The sequence below is a fragment of the Drosophila montana genome, unplaced genomic scaffold, assembly GCF_035044405.1.
Source record: "Drosophila montana isolate Dmon_TW-CO22-7 unplaced genomic scaffold, ASM3504440v1 contig_2081_1, whole genome shotgun sequence".
Lineage (NCBI taxonomy): Eukaryota > Metazoa > Arthropoda > Insecta > Diptera > Drosophilidae > Drosophila > Drosophila montana.
The window spans coordinates 1,600,014-1,625,958 of NW_026996991.1; the positions used below are offsets into that span (position 1 = coordinate 1,600,014).

At 41.2% G+C, this 25,945-nt stretch overlaps 2 protein-coding genes across 2 annotated transcripts in view; both read left to right on the plus strand.

The window, feature by feature from the left end:
- Positions 1-8,254: 8,254 nt before the first annotated feature.
- On the plus strand, positions 8,255-8,822 carry LOC135426650 (acylphosphatase-2). The gene has a single exon (XM_064679877.1). It carries the CDS (start codon positions 8,336-8,338, stop codon positions 8,669-8,671), a length of 336 nt encoding a protein of 111 aa, XP_064535947.1. The 5' UTR covers positions 8,255-8,335; the 3' UTR covers positions 8,672-8,822.
- Positions 8,823-11,773: 2,951 nt separating this feature from the next.
- The window catches only part of mam (mastermind), a 36,697-nt gene continuing 22,525 nt past the window's right edge, over positions 11,774-25,945 (plus strand). The window contains 5 exon segments of the mRNA XM_064680135.1: positions 11,774-11,904; positions 20,197-20,592; positions 21,063-21,388; positions 21,465-21,526; positions 21,529-23,135. Of these exon segments, the coding sequence (XP_064536205.1) occupies positions 20,581-20,592; positions 21,063-21,388; positions 21,465-21,526; positions 21,529-23,135 (2,007 nt within the window). The 5' untranslated portion in view covers positions 11,774-11,904; positions 20,197-20,580.

Below are 25,945 nucleotides of genomic sequence, written 5' to 3' on the forward strand. Positions count from 1 at the left end.
GAATTTTGACCAAAATTAATTATCAGATTTAGATGCCAAATTGATCTAGAGGCCATTATTATTAGTCTAAGATTATAAACCATTCATTTTATATTTATCGATTGTATTTATTCGATATTATCGATCAATTGTATGCCCATATCTATCTTTTATATTTGAGTTGATCAGATTTGATCGTTTTCCAATATTTCCCTAATGCTAATCCCTTATCAAGATAAATATTTATCTCATTTGGCGCAATCTAATCAAAAGCTGTTTGCAACGTTCTCAGATTTTCATTAGAATATATTTGTTTTCTTCTTCTTGGCAAATGACTTACACATATTGTTAGTAAATTAATAACTTGCATTGAACTTTTGCCAGCTTATTTGTTGCTCAACGGCTGTCAGCACATTTTCCCCAGAGCCCACTTTCACGTATATTTATGTAGGGTGTTTGTATCCGTTGGGTTTTGTATAAAGTTTTCCTCATCGCCGCTCATCACCATCAACATAATCATAATCATAACTATTATTATTAACGACACAAACAGCCTATTTAGCGTCAGGCCAAAATCACACTCTCAAGCTCAACCACTCAGCTAGCTAACCCTGCATCCCCCAGCCCCACCCAATGCCCAACCCCCCCTTTCCAAAAACTTTAGCAAGCGATAAAAATTTGTCTACATTACGCCGCAAAACACAGTCGAAACGAGCAGCCGTCACAGGTTTCAGCGCGCATATGCTTTAGCGGATCCCCTGTACCCTATACCCCCTGTACCCCCTTCCCAACTTAACCCTGGCCTGGTAGGGGCGCCCAGCCTAGATAGCAACCCCTAACTATCTTGGCAACTGATATCTTGCAAGTTTTTGAGCCTCAGCAATGTCTAACGGTGTTTACGGTGTTTACTATTCGTGCAGGTCCCTCCCAACCTCATCCCACACCCACCCCCACCCCTTAACCCATCTACAGGCCCCGTTTTTAGAATGCGTGTATGTGTGTGTGTGCGCAATTTGTGGCCTGGCTTTAAGCCCTTTGCTGTGCGCATGTCCTGCCACAAAAGCAGGACCAACTCGTCCCTATGCACCAAGCAGCTCCCTTGCGAAACTTGTCTTTGGGGCAATCTTCTACTTATTGAAAATGTTTAAAGTTTTTGTGCCTGTCTCTATTAATTGGTTGTCCGCCCGTACACTTAGCGAAAAAATAAACTGCATTTTGCACTTAAATCAAGCACAAACGTTCATACAATCCCGTTGCATATTCTTATACTAAGAGTAAAATTATTATTTCAAGAACTTTTCTTAACACCGAAACTTTAAATACTAAATTTTATAGCCTTAGCATAACATACTTATTTTAAGAGCAGTTTGATTCAATTTAAGAAATTATTCTTAAGCTTTGATTTTCACTTGACCCTATTTAAGCTTGGCTTTGTTAATAATTATTTTAAGATTTTTTCCACTCAATCAAAGAAATTATTTGATTTCGTAGAGCATGTTTTTTGTTTAATTTAAGTATTTAAATTCTTTGAATAAGTAATTTTATCTTAATTTCAGCCTTTTTTATTTATTTAAAGTTAAGCTTTACAGTCTGCTATTGTGCATACTTAATTTAAGAATTTCCAAAAAAGAGATGTACTTAAAATGTTAGATTTTATAACAGCTTTTTTTCCGAGTGTACCTTTTCCTTGATTTCCACTTGACCCTATTAAAGCTTGGCTTTGTAAAAGACTTTTTTCAAGATCTTACATACTCAATCAGAGAAGTTATTTGATTTTTACGCTAAATTAAAGTATTTAAATCCTTTAAATGAGTAATTTTAACTTGGTTCCAGCCTCATTTCTATACTTAAAGTTGAACTTTACAGTCAGATATTATTCATACTTAACTAAAATGTTCAAATTTCTAAAAGTCTTTTTCTCTGAGTGCACTTTTCTTGATTTCCACTTGACCCTATTAAAGCTTGGCTTTCTGACGCTTCCGTTTCGGCTACTCGTTTCCCTCGCTCTGTTATTTTGCTTTATCGAGTTAACTGATTTTTGCCATATAAACAAATAAAAGAGCGCAAGAGCACAAAATAAATAAACAAATGGAGTTAAATTTAATTTCATTAAACGGCTGCCAACGACGACGTCGACGACGACATCTAATTGAATGTCGCACACGACGCGAGCGACGTCGACATCGTCTTCGTCTTCGTCAGCGCGGCTCTGAAATGCACTTGACAATAAGCAGCCAAGAAAATTGCAGCTGCATTGAGGCAACAACATAAGTAAAAATCGACTTGAAGATACTCTGGAATATATTTTTGACCTGCTTATGATCCCAATTCATGTGTCTTGCATACACATTTCAAAATACAAAATAGTACTTATTTATGCGAACAAAGCAAAAATAAAGATCGACTTGAAGATACTATGCAATATAATTTGATCTAGTTTATACTCACAATTGATTTGTCTTGTAAATCCTCGACAGATGCATTCATTCCAAAGCACATAATAGGACTCATATATGCATGCAAAGCAGTTTATACCAAATGATTGACTGACTGACTGACTGATGTACAACACGCAGCGGAAACTGTAAGACATACTAAGACGAATTTTTCAAGAATTCCGCTCGCACAGGTGGAAAATAAGCGGAAGATAGTTAGACAAAACATTTCGTTTTCTATTCGCTTGATTTCCAATTAATTTTTAAGAATCCATTAAATAGTTATTTTGAAATGTGATGCAAAGTTCTTTCTTTGACAATTTCAGTCTAACTGCATGTACCCAACTTCACAGTTTGTCTTACAGGGCAAGAGACACACTTTTTTTCCCGTTCTCTCTCCCTGTTTCTTTCTCTATCTTAATCTGAGACGTATTTCCAAGTTTTTGCTTTGACCATTCCAGTCTAACTGCAGATACCCAACTTCACAACTGTCTTACACGGTATAACAATTGCTGCATTCCTTATGTGAGTCTCTCTTGCCCACACACTCTTTCCCGCTCTCTCTCTCTCTCTCTTTCCCGTTCTCTCTCTCTCTCTCTCTCTCTCTCTCTCTCTCTCCTTTCTTTCTCTCTTAGCTGCGGCTGCAGCTTAAAGCGGCTTCAGAGCTTGCATTGCCTCAAAACAAAATGCAATTAAGTTGATTGCAAATCGTGTCGTGTTTATAGGAAAGAAATTCTAATGAGGGCGTTGGGTTTGCCCATGGATGGGAGATTTTTCAAATAGAACAGAATAAAAAACATGGATTATTACTGTGATAACATTTATATGATTTAATTATTGAGTGACACATTGCGTATACGTAATATGCAATTTTAAATGTTAATAATATCTATGCCAGGCTTGAACTGAATATGGGCTATATCTAAAGGGGATATTCGGATTATTATTCTGATAATATTTATTATATTGTGTATACGTAATGCGAAATTCGATATTAGGGTATATCTATAGGGTATATTTAGTGCATATATATATTCACTCCAATTAAAGAATTCAACCAAGTCCGAGCCCAAGTTGTTTATTTTATTAAACCTTTACTCAGTTTACTGTGAAATACTCTTAACTGAAATTCCTTCATTTAATGCGAGTCTTTATGCACTTATTTCTGGCTTTCACAAATAACTGCAAATGCCAGTTCAGAAAAACAAAAATCAATTATTCAAATATTTTCCTCTTGGCATAATGCAATTTTCATTTCACACATTTAACGCGTTTGCTTCTCACTTTAAAAATTTGCCTCATATTATTTGGTTGTTGTTGTTGTTGTTGTCATCTATTGGCCAACTCTAGTTGTCAGGCTAATTGAATTTGTCAGCACGTCGCTGCTGTTGGCTATCACTTGCATTTTTATATTGCCTTTTGCTATATACACTCACTTTTTATATACCCTATAATTATTATTTGCTGTGCAAGGGTATAAATATTTGTATATATATTTATATATATATATTTTTGTAAGTTTCAACAAAACGTATTAGTACATAAATGTTTTGTATTTTATTCAAACCCCAAAAAATGTTAAGAAGCTAATTTTATATTGAATAAATCGCATTTTAGAGTATTTGTTATATTATTGTTCTATTTCTATGCAACTGCGTGTGACTGTAAATAATACTTTAAAATTTAATTATGCACGTTTTTTTTTATAATAAAATTATTCCCTTTTTTTCTGCGCTTGCCACTGTTGATGATTTATTTTTGCACTTACGTGTAAAATATATTAATTAATTTACAAAACAGATGCGGCACTTGTCAGCCACAATAACAACAACAACAACAACAACTATATAGGAAGTTTTTTAAATTTTTATTCAAGCGCATCACAGTGCGTATACGTGCTTAAGTTTTTATGTAATAGTTACTAATACACAAAAAATTAGTTGAAAAATGGAAAAAGAAATCTTAAAAATTTAAACAAGAATGCGTTTAAATTGATTTTCCCAATTTTTTTGTGTAATTTTCATTGGTTGCAACACAAAATCAAACCATGAAAAGTTGAGAAAACTTCGCAAGCGTTAAAAAAATGTATGTATATTGTGCATAGCTTTAATTTCACTAGATAATTTTTTTTTTCGAGGAACAAACTTGTATCTATTGAAGTCAAACAAAAATTTGTTCTAAAATAAACACAGAAACCTCTAATTAATTTATTATAGTCCAAATTGCTTTTTGTAGCCAGTTTAACATTCTGTTCGACACGCGCGACTGTTAGCTAACAGCTGTTTAACAGCGCCCCGCACAGCTAGTGTTTCGTCAATTTCTTTTGTTATGCTACGACTGTTTGTCTATGCTTTCTGGCACTCACTCACTCACTCACCCTCGCACGCGCTCTCCCACACTCTGACACTATGTCGCTCATTCTCAGTGTATAATATAAAGCCGCTGTGTACATTTTAATGGCAAATCTGCTGCCATTTGCGGCACATTTCGCGTACAATTTTCATTTTTGTTATGCCCACATATTTATTTTCATGGTTCGCTCAGTATAGTGCAGTGTGCGGGGGACAATCGCAGCATAACGTCGCAAAGGGGCGCACTTTACATTTGTTTTGTTTATTTTGGCGTGAGCGTTGCCCAGAGTTGCATGAAGAGAGCGCGCGAGTTGCGGCCACTGCCTGCTGGGCGAGAGCAGAGAGAGAGTGTGAGTGCGAGTGTGAGTGAGACGTGGTGAGTAGTTGTTGGTGTTGGCATGCCATTTCCCGTTATCAGTGGCAGACTGTCTGCCAACCTGCTGCCAGCTGCCGCAGTCGTAGCCGCAGAACGTCAGCGACGCGCCGCTCAACGGTGACGTCGACAGCGTCGCCATTGCCGCCTCTGCCATCGTCGTTCTCTCTCTGTCACTCTCTCTCTCTGCTGACGTCGCAACGTCGCAGCTAATTTTGGATATCTAAGCGAGCAGAAATATTTTTAGCTTCGCTTTGGCCGTCGCGCACGGCAGCCACATGCAGATTTTTGCAATTGTTTGCCTTTTTTGGCCGCTGACGTCGACGTCAGCGCTAACGTCGGCGTTACTGTTGTTATTGCTGTTGCTACTGCTGCTGCTGCTGTTCTTGTCATTATTGTTGTTGTATTTTTAGCCAGTTGATTTATCATTCGAGTTGCGTTCACGCTGCATTTGTTAATCAGCATTCTCCCTCTCTCTTTCTCATTGCAGGTGAGTTTCGTTTTAGTGTTGACAACGCTCAATTTTAAGCGGAAAAGTACGTAAGTAGCGTAAACAATAATCAGAGTGCGAAATATAAGTGGAAATGCAAAGGGAATTGTGTACAGATTAACATTCATGTATGAGATAATCTGAAATGTCACTCACCTGGGTATTGTATGTTCAGATATTGGTAAAGAAAAACTGTTTCAAAATTATTTTTAAGGGGACGGGAGGGGGAGTGCTTGATATTTTCTCGTCACGCCCCCCCGTTTGCCTTGCTAGGTTAAATATCAAGTTGTAGTCGTTGTTATACTGGAACTTAATCAAATCCTGAGCATAAAGTGTCATAAAATCAAATCGTAAACCTCAAACCTTGGCAAACAAAGCCCAGTTTAAGCACACAAACACACGCATACATACACATGCATACGAATACGGTGTATGAGTGGGAGCGAGATACCAAGACAGATTTAGAATTGTGTCATCGCGTAAACAAACAAGTCAGTTTTCACTTGTGTTAGTCTGTGTGTGTGTGTGTGTATTAAAAGCCAAGCCAAGCCGAGCCATGATGAGACGAAGCGAAACGCACAGCGCCGAAATACCAAACGCAGCAGAGACCAAAGCGACGTCTCTCACTCCCACCCTAACTTGACGCCCGCCCTCAACATCTGCAAGCGCCTGGGCCAGCTGCGCTGTTGCAGCGGCGTAGCATTCGCTGCCGCTGTTACTCTGCTGCTTGTTCTTTCTTTTCTTTACATTTTTCTTAGACACCAACACATTTGCATTTATAGTTCAATGTTGTTGTTTTTTTGTTTTTTTTGTTTTTCTGTTCCCAGATTTGAAGTGTTTACATATTGCGTTTGAATTATCGTTCAGCTGGTTTTTTCCCCTTTGATTTTTGTATTTTGTTGTCGATTTGTGTTACTGCTGTTGTTGCCTGGCGCTGTTTTCGGTGCTGCCTCTTCAGTTTTATATTTAAGCTAATTTTAGTATTTAGCTTTTCATTTGCATTTCAATTAGAAAATATATATACATACATATGTGTGTTGTAGACTGTACTTTTATGTATTTTGTTATTGATGCGTACGTGAAATCTTGTTGAATTTATTTTTTTAAGGCATTTTGGCAATATTTAATATACCAAAAGCGGAGCTGTTAAATGAGGATCGAGCAGCGATTGCTTTTACAGCAATCAAATGCAGCTAACAGCTCGCTTTAAGCTCAACTTGCATATTCTCTCTCTTTCTCTCTCTCTCTCGATCTGTTACACGCTGTTAGTTACAGTGCTGCGCTGACCTCGCTCGATATTAAGTTTTCAAGTGAAACAAACGAACGATCGACTGTTACTAACAGTATGCCCTAAGCTCAGCTTGCATTTACTCTCGTTCGCACGCAGCTCGAACTCGCTGTTAACAGCCGCTGTGGGCTCTGCTGCGCTGACCTCGCTCTTCTCTGTTTTTCGTTCAGTTCAAGTCAAGTTTTATGCGTCGCAATTGAAGCCCAAGTTTGCTCAACAATAACAACAACAGCAGCGAAATCCCTTGAAGCGTTGCGTTTTTCATCATTGTTTATTTTATTTTGTATATTTTTTGCTTTTGCGCTTCGGCTTGTTTGATTTGGCTTGCTCACCTTCGGCTCAACGAAAGGCAGCGACAGCGACAGCGGCGGCAGCAGCAGCAGCAGCGGCTCGTGCTGTTACATTTGAATGAGCACGTCGCTGCTTTTGTTGCTGCTGCTGCGCTGCCTTGGCATAGGGGGAGTTGGCGGGCAGCAGTTTCGCCGTCGCCGTAGTCATTTATCACCGGCCTCTTTTTGCCCAGTCTTGGCTCGACCGTGCGTCCGACCGCCCGCCCGCCCGCATTCACCATAAATATCATATTAAATATTTGCCATAGAATCGTCGTCAGCAGCAACGTTTGCATTACCGCCAAATGTTGTCTGTTTATCTCGCCTAGTTATTGTTTTGCCGTGGTTCAGGGGCGGTTCTAGTAGGAGGTAGGTGAGGTGAAGTGGGGGGGGGGGGGGGGGGGGTAGGGGGTTGCAACATTTGGCAAGACGGTGGTTGTTGTTAACTTTTTGTGGCATTGCCAGTTGATTGGATTGCCATGAGATGAACCAGAAAGTATCAATGTGTGTATGTGTGTGTCTCTTTCTGTGTGTGGCATGTGATTTATGAGTCCCCAGCGCTGATATGGGATATAGGATAAGGCCATACAAAAGATACAATGTGATTAGCTGCGAGGGTGCTGCCAATAGAAACCAAGTTCCGAGCACTTCACATAAGAATCCATGCGAGTTGCGCAATTCACAAGTCATTCCCGTTATTTTTTTTCACACGGATATCTGTAGAGTGCATTTAGTTGGGGTAGTTTTCTTCCAAATGTTTAGAAACGAAACCCAAGGTCCTGACTAACCGATTAACTGATTGAGTGCCTGATGATTATCTTCATTATGGGGAGTAGTTGGCTAAGACTAAGCTACTCCACGTATTTTCCACCAGCGCGCGTGGAACTTATCCATTAGAGATGTAAACTGATTTGAAATATAAAACTATAAAAGTGGTTGGCCCTGCCAAAGTGAGGGAGAACTTAGCTGGCTTTGAAAATTAACTTGGGGCTCCACAATATCAATTTCACTTTGTTTTCACAACCCTCAGCGGAAGCAAAACTTAATACGGAATATATATAAAATTTGATTCGATTTGATAATCGTCAGCATGCAAACTCCGGAGGAGCAAATATTTACCTGCGGCTTTGAGGTATTTGGCGAGGTGCAGGGCGTGCGAATGCGCAAAGCAACCCGCTCGCTGGCTCTGTCGAACGGGGTGCGCGGCTGGGTGATGAACACGGATCGCGGGACTGTGACCGGCGAGTTGGAGGGCACACTTCCAAAGGTGAACGAGCTGAAGTTCTGGCTGCTCTGCTTTGGCAGCGAGAAGGCGGTCATCGAGCGGGCCGAGTTCTCGCCCACGAAGGAGGTACCAGTGCACAGTTTCGATAGCTTTACCATACGCTATCATCCAGATCGGCGGGAGGAGCCCCAGCTCATCTAGATTGCGGAGAGCGGGGGCGGCCAGAGGTCGGACGTACGTATCTCGAAAAGTTTTGGCGTTGACAAAATTAATTGATTGTTGATCGTTTCTGTGTGTGTTGTACATGAAATAAACCTGGTTCAGATCCCGAGCAACTGGGCCCCATCTCGAACATCATTTATAAAACTCAAACATGCTGCCAGCCACTAATTAAGCATTGCCATCGGGCGCGCACTCAGGCCAAGTATCTAAAAGATACACACATATATATATACGTACATTCAGATACATATATATATATCTATATATCTTTGGACAGGCACACACCTGCAGCCTCTGGCTGGGCCGCATTTCCAGTTGAGCGCCGCCCCGAACTGGCGATGAGTTTTTACGAGGCAACATCGAAGCAACAGCTACAGAAAACAGAGCCATAGAAATGGCTGCCATTGTCGTTGCCCCTGCCACCAACATCTCCGCCTCCGCCTCCGCCTCCGTCTCTGTCTCTGGCTATGCCACCACATGACGAAATTGCCGGGTAGCACGATTTCGCACGAGGTGTGGTGGGCATTGCGTATCCAAAAGGTATACAAACCCATAAGATATAGCATAAAAACAAAAACAGTTTATCGAAACTTTATTTATATTATCAGTATTGAATAGAGGTTTATCAACTCAATAGTACTGGGTCATGGCCTTTGCCTAAGACATTTCTACAATATGGCGCTGTTTCATGGTTCGAACCAGCAACCTTCTTCAGTTAACCGAATGTCCGACTCAGACTAATCAGTTATTTCTATAAGTAGGGGATATAGTTATAAGCTATCAATATTACGGTCTAAATCTCGCCCTGGTCACAATTAACCTAGGTTCGAACCAGCAACCTTCTCAGTCATCAGCCTACATGGACGAGTCACGTAGATAACTCATATCTGTTATAAATTACTTAAAAAGACTCGGACAATAAATATGTATATATTTCCATATATTTCCTTGCTTTTTAGACAATTACGGTGCATAAGTAGGTAACTACATCATTTCATTAGTCTGTAGTTCCAGTCCGAATCTCAATTGCTCTACCGAGCATTTCGTTGAAGAAAAATATTTGTTTAAATCATATAAGATATTTGCATCTTATTATTTTTCCTGCATATGTTTCATATTTATATCAGAGGGTATATTAGAGGCCACAACTTGTTGTTGTCCATTTATACCCAGCAATATTAGCAGCATATTTAAACATTTTGTTTATTTTTCTTTTCAATATGTGGTTCACATTTTGTTTAAAATTTTTAGATTGAAAATATTTTTGCTAGGGTATCTGCAAGTCGCGCTCGCTCGTTCATTGCATATTTTATATGCTGCTCATGTTGTTGTTATTGTTTTTAAGTACTCAATGCCCTCCATGGGTCGCTGGCTACAGCGCGACGCCGACGTTGGCGCTGGCGCTGACGCTCATGCACTGCGCATAATCACAACAAAATCAAATAAATGAACGGCACTGACAACAACAACAACAAAGGCAGCAACAGCTACAGCAATAACAGCAACAGCTTCGTAACAGAACAACGGCGCTCGCGTCGCTGCGTATTTGCGCGCGCGCCTGTGTGTGTGTTAGCAACTTCGTTGCGTGCGTAACAGGCGCGCAGAGACAAAGAGCAGCAACAGTAAACGCAACAGCAGCGCCAACATTTTCCATGCTGCTGCTGCAGTCGCAAACCTGCTGCCGTCGCCGCTGTTGCTGCGGTATTTTTATAGGTTAAACTGCAAAGTGCGTGGCAGAGTGTGCCAAAGAGGGCCTGGGGGGCGGCGCAAGGGTGGGCTGAAGCTTGGCTGTGGCTCTTACTAGTTTCAGCCGGCCGGTGTCGTTGGCATTTTGCTAGCGAGAGCAGCAGCGAGTGGGAGAGAGAGAGAGAGAGAGAGAGAGAGAGAGAGAGAGAGAGAGAGAGAGAGAGAGAGAGAGAGTGAAAATATTACACTCCTGAGCGACGTTGCGTCGGCTCTCGCTCGCCCTCTCTCGCAGTCGCTGCCGCTGTCGCAGTCGCTGTTGCGCTGCCGGGCTTTGAGTGATTCTTGCCTTGGGCTGCTGTTATTGCTCGCAGGAGCTGCCAGCATATTTTTTTGAGACATTCCTTTGCGCATTCCGCGCGCGCGTTGGCAGCCACGCGTCGCTGCTGGCGTCGCAGCACTGCTGCTGGCTGCGCTGCCGGCGCTTCCGGTGTCACTTCCTTATTTAGTTGTTTACATTGTTGTTGCTGTTGTTGCGAGGGTTGTGAAACTCGAGCGCTGGTACCCACCCGACAACTCCTCTCGCGCGTCCTTGTTACAGTTACCAAAGCTAGAAGGGGGTTGGGTGGAGGGGTGTCGTAAGACGAGGCAGCAGAACATTTCAACTTAATTTAACAGTCATCAAATGGAATTCAATTTGGCTGAAAGGCGCACAGAAACGAAACACAAAAGCTTAACCCCAGCCTCACCCTCCCCTCCGCCTACCGCCACAGCACCTGCCGGAGTATTGTCATTAGTCGCTTTATTATTGGGGGCTATTATGTAGTAATCAAATTTATAGCACACTTTGCAACACTCACACACACGTACAAAGTAGCTATGTGGAAAACAAGTCGGAAAACTTTTATGACGCCAAAAAAAGAAAAATAAACAACAGACAATATTATTACAATAAATGGGCAAAAAGAAAATGGAAATTGAAAATGAGTTGAGTAGCACACACACACATACACTTTGCACAAATATTTGTGTCATTAAACAAATGACAAACGAATTGGTTTTAACATGAAAGCGGCAGCAGGCAGCGTCGCTGGCAGCGACGTCGGCGCTGACATGTAACAGCGACAACTGATAAGCCAAACGGCGACGCGCTGTTAAAGGTAACAGACAGACTTAACATAACAGCTTGACAGCTTACAGCCACCCCCACAGTTACACGCACGCATACACGCGCGCGCACATTTTACAGCGCTGAAAAATTCGCTTGGCTGCCTTTGCTGCTGCTGCGCTGCAACAATGCAAACGCAAACTTTCTCGCTGCTGACGTCGCTGCCAACGTCAACGGTCTCTGTCCGCATTCGGTTCGTGCTGCTTCGCTGGCAGCGGCTCGTGCCAGTTATAAACCGACTGCCAAACGACTCACGACAGCAGCAGCAGCAGCCGCAACTGAAAGCAACAGCAGCAAAAACAACAACAACGGCAGCAGCAGCAAATCACAAGCCGAAAGCAAAAGAAAAGCGACGCTCGCTGTGCGTTTAAAAAGAAAATAATAATAATAATAAAAATAAAATTTAAAAGAAAAACAACAAATAAACATCAAGTGCAAGCGGCTCAAAAGTGTTTACCCAACAAAAGCAACAACAACAAAAATAGCAACAACAGCAACAAAAGGCAAAATATCATAGAAAATCGAATCAGTTACAAGTGCAACATTTTACGATTATTTCAAACCGTTTGGTGAATAATTATCTTTTTTATTTTATTTAAAACAGACAAACAACAAAAAACAAACATAAATAATAAAATATAAAAGAACAAATATTAAAAAATGTATAAATGAAGAATCAAATGTTTAAATAAAATAATGTAATTACTACAAAATAATTAATCAAAAATACATTTAAATAAAAAATAAAAATAATACAAAAACAAAATGAAATAAAAGATACAACATAAAAATTACAAAAATAAAAATGGTATAAAAAAAAGTGAAATAAAATATTAAAAAAATAAAAATAATACGTATGTAAATACTTTAAACAAATAATAAATGAAAACAGACTAAAAAATAATTTTATAAATTAGCAAATAAATATTATAATATCAATAAATATTATATCAATAGTTTTTAATTAAAATATCATGATAAAAAAAGCGTAAAAAACTTAAAGAACAAATTAAGCGCAACTAAAAATAAAAAGTTTAAATCTAGCATAAATTTTCTTTTAAAAAAAGAATTCATTGAAATTAATGCGAAACTTTTTTTCTTTGGGTAATTTCCCAGCGACAGTCACCAAAAATATTTTGCATAATGTTTTTATTTTTATTTGTTTTTGTTTTTCTGAAGAATTTTCGGGCCTCTCTAGAAGTGTTTTCTCTGTGTGTGTGTGTGTTTATTTATTTGACATTTGTATTTCCTCTGAGAAATTATGCATGGCGAATGCAAATTTATTAGCTGCAGACTCATTAGATAACCCCCCACCCCACCCCACCCTCCTCTCTAGCACACCCCGCTCTGCCATCCTCCCTCCACACAAATCAGTTTTTCCAACGCGAGCGAAATTAAAAAACATAAATCAAAATATGCTAAATAAATCAACGAAAATTGCGCAAAAAGTGCGGACAATCTATTTGTTTTTTGTTAAATTTAAAGCAATTTTGGAATGCAATTGAATTTTATATTTCAACGGAATACTTTTAAATTTCTACACTAAAATAAATATCAGACCAATTATATATATGTACACAATGTGCCAATTATATTATATACTAATTATATAGGTACTATTTCCTTTTATTTACTTTTTCAAATTATTACCCAAAGTTAGGGCAAATATTGATCTTAAAATCTTCTCGTTTACTATCTCTCGCTCCCTTCATTTATCAGACTAAAGTTGGTTGTAATCGGGCTGAAAGTGCGTGTAGAAAGTGGAAGGAAAAAAAGGAACGAGGTTCGATGCACAGTAAAACTTAATTTTGATTTCTTAAATATAAACCTTAAATAAAACCATTTTCTTACTCATTTCTCCCAAAGACCAAGATATTTTCAATTAAAGAAAACTGTTTATTTCTGTGTAGATGAGAGCAACAAATAGACACTAAGAAAGAAAGAAACGAGGTTCGACGCACAGTAAATCTAACTTTTTATATTTTTAAATTTATCCCATATTTTAAATAGATCTCTTTTTTTTCGTGAGAAGACCAAAAACATCTGTCTTCCATTCTATTTTTTCCCAAAGACCGAGATGTTTTTCAATTAAAGATAAGTTTTTCTCTGAAAGATAAGTTTTTTCTCTGCAACAAATAGGCACAAAGATGGAAAGAAACTAGGGTTGATACCTTTATTTTTTAAATAAACCTCTACTTTGTTTTTTTTTTGAGAAGCCCAAAAAGCAAACTATTTTTCATGCTCATATTTCCCTAAGAGCAAGCTGTTTTTCAATTAAAGAAAAGTTTTTCGCTTTGTGTAAAGGTAGAACAACAAAAAGACACAAAGAAAGAGGATAACGAGAATCGATACACAGTAGAATCCCTTTAATTTTCTTTTTTTATGAGAAGCCCAAGCAAAATCTCGTCCATTCTCATTTCTTAAATTTTTCAATTAAAGAAAAGTGTTTCTCTCTGTGTAGAAACAGAGCAACAAATAGACAAACCCGACCGACGAATTGTGCATGCAACAAACGGCAGTAAAAAGCTGCCGCAAGAAATGCAAATGGCCAAAAGGAAAAATGGCCAAAGAAAAATGCGGTCGCTGCCGATCATTCAAATGTGTGCTAATATGCATAGATGTATAAATGCCTCAATGATAATAATATTATTATTATTATTAATACTTCTTATTATGACGATTGTTCTTCTTCTTGTTCTTCCCCGTCTGAGCTTATAATGTGGCGTCTCTTAATTAATTTTGCCAACATAATTTCTCATTAGTTTTCGCAAGCAGTTAAATGACTTGAAAAATGAATTATTATATGCATGCATCGTCTTAATACTCCGTAAAATTATATATGGAGTTGTTTAGACTGTGCCGCAAGTTTGATCAAGTTGAAGAAATTGATTTAGTTTGTCGATCGGGATGGATTCATCAGATCCGCATTCATTACATTTACAGGGTATCTTCCAGACTCTCTGTCTCTCCCTATCCCTCTGTTGTTGTACGATTTTTTTTGTTTTTTTTTTGTTGCTGCCCGAGCGCGAAATTTCTTATAATGTGCAAAATAATTAATAGTATGGAAAATGTAATAGGAGCTGGCACTAAGTGGGCGTGGCAAACGCCCACATGCTTTAACCCTGTGCATGCACTGCTCCTCCATCCCACCCCCCCCCCCCCCCTGCCTTGAATACAAATGTGAGGGGCGTTTGCAGTTGCAAGGCTAAAATATTAAGCATACGCCATGGACTGCAGGTTCAAATAGCTCCAAATTAATTGGAAAATAAAGCAAGAGCGGAATAGAGGAGTCTACTACTAAATTATGTACACTTATTAATGCGCTTTTTATAATTAATTAAACTAGCCAACAAGTGAACGAGAGTGTGGGGGGGAGGGAAGGTGGTGTTAAAGGAGTTGTATTATTAATGAGATCTGACAAAGTATTGCTGTAAAATATAACGAAAAAACTGAATGAAAAGTCGAATATATTTTATAGCTGCACTCAATTTCGAGTTATAATTATAAACGAAAGCCTGCGCTGAAAAATATTCGTATTTAAAATAAGCTGCTCAGCTGACAGGCTGAAAACAAACGGCATAATGTATGTGAGCATGTATTACATTTTATATAATAGTTCAGCTATTAAGAAGAAAATTTCAAATATGTTGCATTCAATTAACTAGTGATTTTTTGCAATTAAAAATAGTTATAATGGGTGGATAATTGGATACAAGAGAAAACTGTTTCATGTAGCTGTTTTGATAATTTCTCAGCCTATTGATGAAATGTTTTAATAAATTTGGTTGCAAGATCAAGAAATGAGTAGAGACTGTAACAAAAACTTATTTATTATAACTCGCTATTAAGTTATTTTCACAGTTTTTTTGATAGATTCATTAAGGAAAATGGGGTAAAGCACAGCAAAAGTTGTATATAGTTCATGCCGAGGAAAAAAGTTTTTCAAATTTAAAGCCAAGCTGTTGCAATATAATGTCAAAATTATCAACTTCGTTTCTAGTTTTTGGCAAACTTTCCTTTTATAAATTCTAGTTAAGCTGGTTTGTAACAAAAATTAATAATAATTTTCTTTTTAATTTATATTTTCCGATGTATTTCGGCTGCAACCGTCTTCAGCGCGAATATTTTACACATCTGCGCTTCTAGACGTCTTAATATTACCGAACCAAAATTTTGAAGGTTTTAATTCTCTTAGGTTTTAAGAGCTAGAGTCAACAAATTTGACAGTTAGCTTCTAGAATAGCAGAAAAGCAGATCAAGTGTCTTCCATTTTATAGCTAACTTCCGCCCCTTCCTTTCGCCTGTCACGAGCAGCAATTGCTGTTGGTAGAAGAAGGTTCAGAGTATCCTCTAGTCGGGCACTCCCGACCAGAGCCCAGTTACTTGTTGATCTCCCAATTGTCGGCTAAAGGTGAGCCGTCCTCTTTATAAATCCGAACCACTTGGTGTGCCTGCCGCTTAACGGCTTTTAGTCGCACTTATTAACATGCTTCCCTCGCACGCTTGGCCCCCCTTTATAGAGTAGCGGAGGTCTATCAGCGGCTGCAGACAGCTCGTCGCGGCGCCTCGCAGCAGAACTGAACTGAACGCAACTCAATTCGATTCACGCACACAAAAGTTGCTTGTGGGCGATAGGAGGAGGGGGTGTGCGGGGGGTAGGGTGTGGGGTAGGATAGTGGCTAACTGGCAAAGGCTTTCCACGTATTTTTCGACCACTTCCGTTGGCCACACAGTTGCTGGTTAGCAGTTCGCTTACTGGTTTTTGCTCGCTCTCTCTCTCTCTCTCTCTCTCTCTCGCTCGCTGCTAATTCGCATTAATCATACGCCGCGTTGTGCACAGCATTTATTTATTTTATTTTTGCAGCGCGCCGCATTGAAACATGAAAATATAAAATTCAGACAAAACAGCAGAAGCCAGCAACAGCAGCAACAACAACAGCCGCAAAGCTTTTTCACATTTTTATTTTTACACGCAAATTTACTGACTGTCGACGACGACGACGTCGTCAACATTTGCCGTCTTACTCACAGCCGCTGTCAACGTTGGCGTCGCTGCCGGCGCTGTCGGCGCTGCTGTTGCTTATTTTAATGTGTCAAGGTTCGCGGCATCATATTTTGCGCTTTATTTCAGTGCGCTTCAATCGTAGAAAATTATTTTAGCGCCCGCGACTGATACGAAGAAAGAGAGCAAAAGAGAGAAGGAGAGAGAGAGAGATAGGGGGGACGGAAAGAAGGAGGCAGTAAACAAGAACTCTCCCAAATACACTGCGATCTTTTGACTTTCTTCTCGACAAAACAATTAAAATTCTGCAATGTGCACTGAGAGAAAAAGGTGAACTTAAATAAAGTTGGAATGAGTTTAAACAAAGTATTTGAGAGACAGTATTAAGATACTAACTTAATATTTGAGATACTTATGGAATGAGCCTTAATTTAGTATTTGTGAATCTTACAATTGTTAATATTAGGGAAACTTATTCAAAATGAGCACAGAAACTATTTAAACCAAGCCCAGAAAAATCTTAAAATAAAAGCAAAGAATCTTACATCCAGAAAATACAAAAAGCATTATTATTATCAAAAAATATCCGAAAAATATATGTAACTACTGTACAAAATTCAGCTGACTATCTATCTCTTGCGGCTTGGGCGGTGCCTCGATTATCAGCCAGTCAGTCAGTCATTCCGTTAGTCCGTCAGTCAGTCAATAGATCAGTCAGTAATGTTAAGTATATAGGCAAAAGTTACATCACAAGTATTCTTAACAATCAAAGGGCTTATTCTTCATATGCTTCACCACACTTCTGTATATTTATTACACATATTATTTGGGTAGATAAGCTCTAGACATGTGGATCGATAAATGCAGATGTATTTCTATGAATCTAACCTAAAAATCGTTTTCATCTGTGGCTTATCTGCAAGATATATGAAAGTACATATTTAACCAGAAATATACATTATCTTGATTTTTTTGCTAAGGAAATGTACGGAGTAGCTCGTGGGTTTGTGGGCATTAAGGGGGGCTTGGCAGGGAGCGGGGGTCAAGATGAAGAAGAAGACAACGACAAAGACGTATCGATAAATGTAAATGCAGTGCTTGGCAGGGGCGTGTAGAGGAGCGGGGAGGCGGGGGGTTAAGTTGTAAATTGGAAGACGGCAGCAGTGTAAAACGAAGTTGTACTTTTGGTGAGCTGCGAAAGTGTGTAAGAAAGCGTAAGAGAAACAGGGACAGAGTGAGAGAAGAAGAAGGGAAGGAGCGGTTCACCCTAGCGAGCGAGCGAGTGAGCAAAACATTTTTATTACCGCAGCGGAGTCGTAAAAAACTAAATTACTTTTAAGTTTGTAAATTGTACGAGTTGCTTTAACGCTCTAAACGGGCCTCCACATTGGACCTGTCGCTCACTGTGTGTGCGAGCGTGTGTGTGAGTGTGAGAGTGTGTTCGTTTGTGTGTGTGTAACATAAGCTTAATATTATGGCAAGCTATGCCCCCCCGCCATCCGCTCATCGCCCAAGCGCAAGAGTTTTGCATTCTTTGTGTCACGTTTCCATCGAGAGATGCCCACAGAGCGAGCCGCACAGGAGGTGAGAAAGCTCTGCCAAAACGAAACAAGTGGCGAGTGCTCGACTGGCAAATACCCTGTGGGCAGCTGCTGTAAATATTAACAAGCGGCCCGGCACAAATATGCTTGACTTTTGTATTAAATAAGAGAGAACTTACTCGCCTTACTTAATACCTATCGAGATATTAATATTTATCGATATTTGTAAAATCATAATATATGTATAAGCAACATTCTTTATAGTGTCTTGCTCATATTTGCCCAGAAAACCAATATACCCTATTCACAGAATTTCAATGGGTACATTGTATCAAAAACCCAGAGTGTGCGAGAGGGTGAAACGGGGCAGGGGCCCTCCCCCAGAAAGAAAAACAAATTTATGAAACGGCATTTATTCATAATGAGCCGAGCGAATGGGAAAAGTGTTTGGCGCGTGTATCGGTTCACTCGGTTTTTATGGCCACGACGGACACTGAGAAGATTGCGAGTACCCAGCCAGAGGCAATATTGCATTGAGTGTGAGTGTTTCAAATGTGTGTGTGTAAGTGTAAGTGTGAGTGTCTGTGTGTCATAAAGTTATTAACTAGTGCTGCGACTGTTCGGATTAGGGAAAGTGCTTGACTATGTCGGAGAGAAATACACATAAAGTTTATGTGAATCATTTTATTATGAATATGAATATCGCAAATGATGTGCACTAAGAGTATCGACTATGCATACAATTGCTTTTGTCTGGTGAATTTGATGCGAGCTATTTTGTGGAAGTGATAAATTGATTAAAAATACTCATAATTCTATACGAATACTTTCAAATATTCAATAAATGAGTTCATTTTTTATAACTGACTGAATTGTTATCGCCAATCAAGTATTTTATGTTTGATTTAAACGTAATGAGTGTTAATAAAAAACACTAATGAATTTGTTTGAATATATTCATATTGTATAAATAAATAGGATTGAATACAAATTGTTTGAGAAGTGTTTAATTGAAAAATGAATACACTCGAAACACTCACTTGATTCGTTCTCCCACGAATGAAGTAAAAGCAATGAATATTGAAACACCCACTTTAACTGTACCCGTTTCAAGGTGTACCCACACAAAAAACTGCTCCCAGTGCTTGCGACGTAATCCCGTGTCAGTTTACCGTTCAATCCATTTCGCAACTTCCTCCGCTCGTGTAAATGCATATACACATGTATGTATATATAACATGGGTGTGTGTGTGTGTACATATGTATGTGAGTGCTCTTCTTCTGCCGCTGCGCTGCCTTTTGTCAAACCCTAAGCGCTATCCGCACATACAAACAGAAGTGTAATGAAACAACGAGAAGAACAAGAAAAAAAAAAAAACACTCGCTTTGTCCAGACGCGCCGCTGCCCGCGCACCTCGCGCGACCCTTGCTCTCTGCTGCGCCTATGCGCTGCTATTTTGTATACATTTTGCATTAATTAAAAACAAAATAAATAGCAAAAGTCGCGCGCGCGGTCTGCCGATTCGATCCAAGCCGAGCCGAGCCGAACCGAGCCGAGTCGACCTGGCGCGAGCCGAATCGAGCCGAGCCGATCAGATGCGAGCTATGGCCGCAGCGCGGCGATGCGAGAAAACAAAACTGAAAAGCAAACACATTCTGATTTAAATGTGATTGTTTTTCTTTTTGTTTTTGTTGCTTTTCATTCTTGCGCTAAAAGCACAGCAGGCAACAAGCAGCAGCAAAACAAAACAAAAGCAGCGACGTCGACGTCGCGTCATTTGCCACCCGCTCTGGGTTGCTCGCGCTCTGCTACTCACGCTCGCGTAGTCTGTTTGCAGTTGTGCGGCCGACGTCGCTGCTGATTAGAAGTGTCTTTGGAGTATTTTGTTTTGTTGTTGTTGTTATTGTTGTCTTTGCGCACTTGCGTTTTTGTGTTCATTCTCTTCGCTTTTGTCTTTTGTATGTTTTCAATAAATTTTTGTGCACGCCTTGCAGTGAATTTCTTTTGATTATTTTTGTCATGTCAGCGCATTTTGCGCTCGCCTTTTGTTGCTGTTCTTGTTGAACTTTTGTGTAAAGTGTTAATCGAATTGTCGCTCCTTGTATGCAGCTGCCCAATCAAATTGCAATCAAAAGAGACTCTAATCAGAAGCAAATTGAGAAAAACGTAAAACCAAAAACAAAATCAAAAACAAAAACAAAAACACAAATGCGCGCACGCAGCAAACGCAACAAAATGCACAACTGTCGACGCTTAGCAACACTGTCGACATTCTACAACACTACTGGCCGACAGCGCCACTTTTATCAAGTCTAAGCCGCGCCGCAAGCCTCCTAAGTGATCAAACATAATCTCAAATCGTAACAGTTTCTCAAAACATAGACTTCAATTCTAAAACTCAACTTAACCTCAACTCTTAACTCGCACATGCTGTAAAACTGAATCTTATAAATACTTTGCCTAATCGAGCATAAAAACTAAAAAACTATATCTATGAATATTTGGGTAAGATGTAAATTCAATTACTTTTAAATATAAATATTACTTTAACTATAAATATGCAAATGTATGGCCTGACATTGATTGATTGATTGACTGACTGACTGCGTAAGAGCTGAAAAGCTGTATTTTTCATAGAGTTTGGCTTTTCTGACATTTTGATGGTATGCCCCAGCTGCATGCTCGGGAATATGGTTAAGTGAAACTTTTTGTTTATAATCTATTCGCTTTATTTGCTTTAAACTCATTTCCAAATATGATTGTGAAAATAATTGCTCGCTTTTCGTGAAGTTAGGGAAATTTTCCGATTGGCTTTGAACGCGTTTTAAATGATTTTGAAAAATCCACTTATGCAGGTGGAATAATGGCGAAAAACATGCTTTTAATGTTATAAGAAATGCTTGACCCGCGCAATGCCGGGTATACTTGTCATGTAATGCCCATTTTAAAATTAGTTCAAAAATATTCTTTTGCAGCAACAAAAAATCCTAAAACGACCAGCGGACGATGTTGACAATGGCGCCGAGAATTATGAACCGCCGCACAAGTTGCCCAATAACAACAATAATAACAATAATAATAACAACAACAACAACAACAGCTCAAGCGGCGTTGGCGGCGGCTCAGAGAATCTAACCAAGTTCTCCGTGGAGATTGTGCAACAACTGGAGTTCACGACATCGGCGGCCAATTCGCAGCCGCAGCAGATCAGCACCAATGTCACAGTAAAGGCGCTGACCAACACCTCCGTCAAGAGCGAACCAGGCGTGGGCGGCGGGGGAGGAGGGGGCGCCGATCAGCAGCAACAGCAGCAACAGCAGCAGCAGCACCAGCAACATCAACAGCAGCATCAGCAACATCAGCAGCAGCAACATCAGCAGCAACAGCATCAGCAGCAACAGCATCAGCAACAGCAGCATCAGCAGCAGCAGCAGCAACAACACCAGCAACAACAACAACACCACCAGCAGCAGCAACAACAAGGCGGCGGTCTGGGTGGCCTCGGCAATAATGGGCGCGGCGGCGGGGGTCCTGGCGGGGGTGGCCACATGTCCACAGGACCCGGCGGCGTGGGCGTCGGCATGGGACCCAACATGATGTCCGCCCAGCAAAAGTCCGCCCTCGGCAATTTGGCCAATTTGGTCGAATGCAAACGGGAGCCAGATCATGATTTTCCGGACTTGGTCTCGCTGGACAAGGACGGCGCCAATGGCCAGTTTCCCGGTTTTCCGGATCTGCTGGGCGATGACAACTCCGAGAACAATGACACATTCAAGGATCTCATCAACAATCTGCACGACTTCAATCCCAGTTTCCTCGACGGCTTCGACGAGAAGCCGCTGCTGGACATCAAGACCGAGGATGGCATCAAGGTGGAGCCGCCCAATGCCCAGGATCTGATCAACAGCCTGAATGTGAAGTCCGAGGCGGGTCTGGGCCATGGCTTTGGTGGCTTCGGCGTTGGCCTCGGCCTCGACCCGCAGTCCATGAAAATGCGTCCTGGCGTTGGCTTCCAGAACGGACCCAACGGCAATGCCAATGCTGGCAACGGCGGTCCCACAGCGGGCGGCGGCGGCGGCAATGGCCCCGGCGGACTCATGTCCGAGCACTCGCTGGCCGCGCAGACGCTCAAGCAAATGGCCGAGCAGCATCAGCACAAGAGCGCCATGGGCGGCATGGGCGGCTTTCCACGCCCGCCGCACGGCATGCAGCAGCAACAGCCGCAACAGCAGCAACAGCAGGCGCCGCAGCAGCAGCAGCAACATGGCCAAATGATGGGCGGTCCGGGCCAAGGACAGCAGCAGCAGCAGCCGCGCTACAATGACTACGGCGGCGGTTTTCCAAATGACTTTGCCATGGGCCCAAATCCCACGCAGCAGCAGCAACATTTGCCGCCGCAGTTCCATCAGAAGGCGCCGGGCGGCGGGCCGGGCATGAATGTGCAGCAAAACTTTTTGGATATCAAACAGGAGCTGTTCTATTCCTCACCAAACGATTTCGATCTCAAGCGTCTGCAGCAGCAGCAGGCCATGCAGCAGCAGCAACAGCAGCAGCAACAGCAGCAGCAGCAACATCATGCACAGCAGCAACAGCAGCATCCCAATGGCCCCAAGATGGGCGTGCCCATGGGCGCGGCTGGCAACTTTGCCAAGCAGCAGCAGCAACAGGTGCCAACGCCGCAGCAGCAGCAGCAACAGCTCCAGCAACAACAACAACAATACTCGCCATTCAGCAATCAAAACGCCAACGCCAACTTCCTCAACTGCCCGCCACGCGGCGGCCCTCAAGGCAACCAGGCGCCGGGCAATATGCCCCAGCAGCAGCAGCAGCAGCCGCAACAGCAGCAGCAGCCGCCTCGTGGGCCGCAGTCGAATCCCAATGCGGTGCCTGGCGGCAATGCAGCCAATGCCACGCAGCAGCAACAGCAGCAGCAGCAACAACAACAGCAGCAGCAACAGCAGCAGCAGGCAACAACAACCACGCTGCAAATGAAGCAAACTCAGCAGCTGCACATCAGTCAACAGGGCGGCGGCTCTCACGGCATTCAGGTGAGTTTCAACCAAATATATATTTGCGTGCTGCTGTTGAGAAACGCGCACTACAATATTGCCCCCCTGAGATTGCTGCTTATCCAGTAATATAATGCTACTTAATACCATTGACACGTATGTAAATTTCCTATGCATATTTAAGTTATCAGCGTAACGAAGTCAACAGCTTTGACAAAAATCCGGCATTTCCAAGCAACAACAGCAGCAGCAGCAGCAGCGACAGCGACGCTGACGCCAGCGCCGACTGCGCTGTTTGCATGGCAAGTGTAAAGTTTCGACCATAACCATTCACACAATTGACATACAAAAGTCGCCCGAGCAGGGACGTTACATGTTTTGCCAGGCGCCCGAGCAGGGACGCTAGACGCTTGCCAGGCGCCCGAGCAGGGGCTCATTTTTTTCTGGTGGTTGAGCTCGCATTGCAATGCACTCGCAACTGACTCAAAAATACGCTCACTCACACACACACTCGCACTCCCACTCACGCTCTCTCACTCGTCGCTCTTTCTCTTAGCTCTCTCAATCTCTCGCTCTGGCGTTTAACCCTCCTTTGGCAACGTCCGCCCAAGCTTATCTCTGTCCATTAATTTTACCACACATCTGTTCATAAAATTGTCAGTCGAGCTGGCGTTCGGCTTCAGTGTGCTGCTCGTGCCGCGTCGGGCAGCAGCAACAGCAGCTGCGTCGGACCCGCACCAGCGCCCGATCCAGGACTGTGGCCATGTGCGCCATTTTCATTACGTGCCGCACGACTCACAGCAGCCAACAAAAATCCAGTTAACAGTTGTTGCTGCTGCGTTCCATTTGTGCCTTTATTTTGGCATTCGAATAAGGTTGAATAAGGATGATAGAGTACTCGTCCAGCTCCTCGTCCTTTCGCTGACTTCTGGCATGTAGCGTCAAGTCATCCCGTTGTCCCTAAGCGTAGCGGGACTCAGATTCTCATTTCCGCTGGCAATTGGCCTGCAGGCGTGTCAAATTGTAGTTAATCGCTCTGAATACCTGTGTGCCGTATTCATATGAATAAAATATGTAATTACAGGATACACAATGTTTATGATTACGTACTCACATAAGAGCAAAATAGCTTTGCATGAGGACAGCAGCGAGTCATTCACGATTCATTCCATGCATATATTCCTTTGTAATTTATATATTTTTAGATTTATTCACAACTATATTCACCAAAGCATATATATGACTAAAGCCTCGTCTTGTTTACATTGGTATTCAAACTATTCATTGGACACTCATGAGTGTATTCACTTTTAATTTTATTTTTATATTTTATTATTATATTTTATTCATCCAAGCAAAAGAATGACTAAAGTTTTGCTTTGTATACATTAGTATTCAAACTATTCATTATACACTCATGAGTGTATTCACTTTTAATTTTATTATTACTTTTAATATGACAGCTTTTAATCGACCAAGCAAAAGATTGACTAAAAGCTTGCTTTATATGTACATATATTCATTGTACAATCATGAGTCAAAGTGAATACTTTTAATTTCGATATTATTTTCAATAGGCATGTCTTATGCGATGAAAGCTACTCACAATATTCATGAATGCACTCGTAAGTGTATTCACTTATTCATAGAACATTTTGATCGTATTTTTGATGAGATTATTCAGATAGTCATATGCTATGTTAATCACTCAAGTTAACTATATCTTTTTACAAACCAGAGAGAACGTCAATTCACATGCAATTCATCTAATGTTATTCACATTACTTTATTCACAAGTAACTCAATGCACATTTCCAGCGTTGCAAACATCTTTTGTCTGAACTTTATGGCAGGACCTCATTTCTCTTTATCGCTATCTCTCTCTCGAGAGTCTCATTACAGGTTGTGGGGAGCAGCTCTTCACTCAAATGATATTCTTATATTCAGACATGGCACATGCCCTACCTAACCCATATTCATTATCCGCTCCAAATTGTTTTCCTGCTATTTCATAGCAACAGCAAAAGCAACAACAACAACAGCAACAACAACAGCAACAAATACAACATTTCACATTTACAAAATGAAAGTGCAAAACTTTTAAGTTAAGTTTCATGTCGCTGAGTAGTTTTCATCAGAAAAGCAGCCAAAAAACCAGGAGCGAACAGAACGAACAACTCGTTGGGTGCTCGAGTTGTTGATGCAGTCGCTGTTGTTGTTGTTGTTGTTGTTGTTGCTGTTGCTGCTGCTGCTGCTTTTGGCTTTGCCTTTGCTAAAGGACACGGTTGAAATTTCCGTTTTGCGCTTTAGCCTGGTCCAGGCTGGTCCAAGCTCAAGTTTTCCCATGAATTTTGTTCATGCATTACCAAGTGGTAGCCACAACTCCCTCCCCCTACCCCTCCCTCTCCATACCCAAGCCCTCTCTCAGTGCGCAACCCCTGCCTGCATATAGAAATAGTTGTGCAAGTGGAGAGCCAAGCTCTGGCCGCAACGAGCCAAGCAGATTGGCAAAAACTTGTTGACGATTGAGATTGAAATTTGGTTTAGTTCCCGCTGCCGGACAATCCAACCCCAACACCATCCCCAACCCCAACCCCAACCCCACCACGCCTCAACCGGATTTTAGAAGTTGCCACCCTGCGAACATTAGCGTCCAGTTTTAAACCCCCCGTCAAAATCAACGCGAAGGACGGGTGCGTCTTATCTTTTGGTCGTATGAAAGGTCTCAAGTCAACACGTATAGACACTTGGGTCTAAAGATATATTTGCATAGGACTCATTAAGATACCCAGAATTGCCAATGGCAACCCCCAAAAAAACAAAAGCCTTCGACAGGGAAGCTGCAAAAA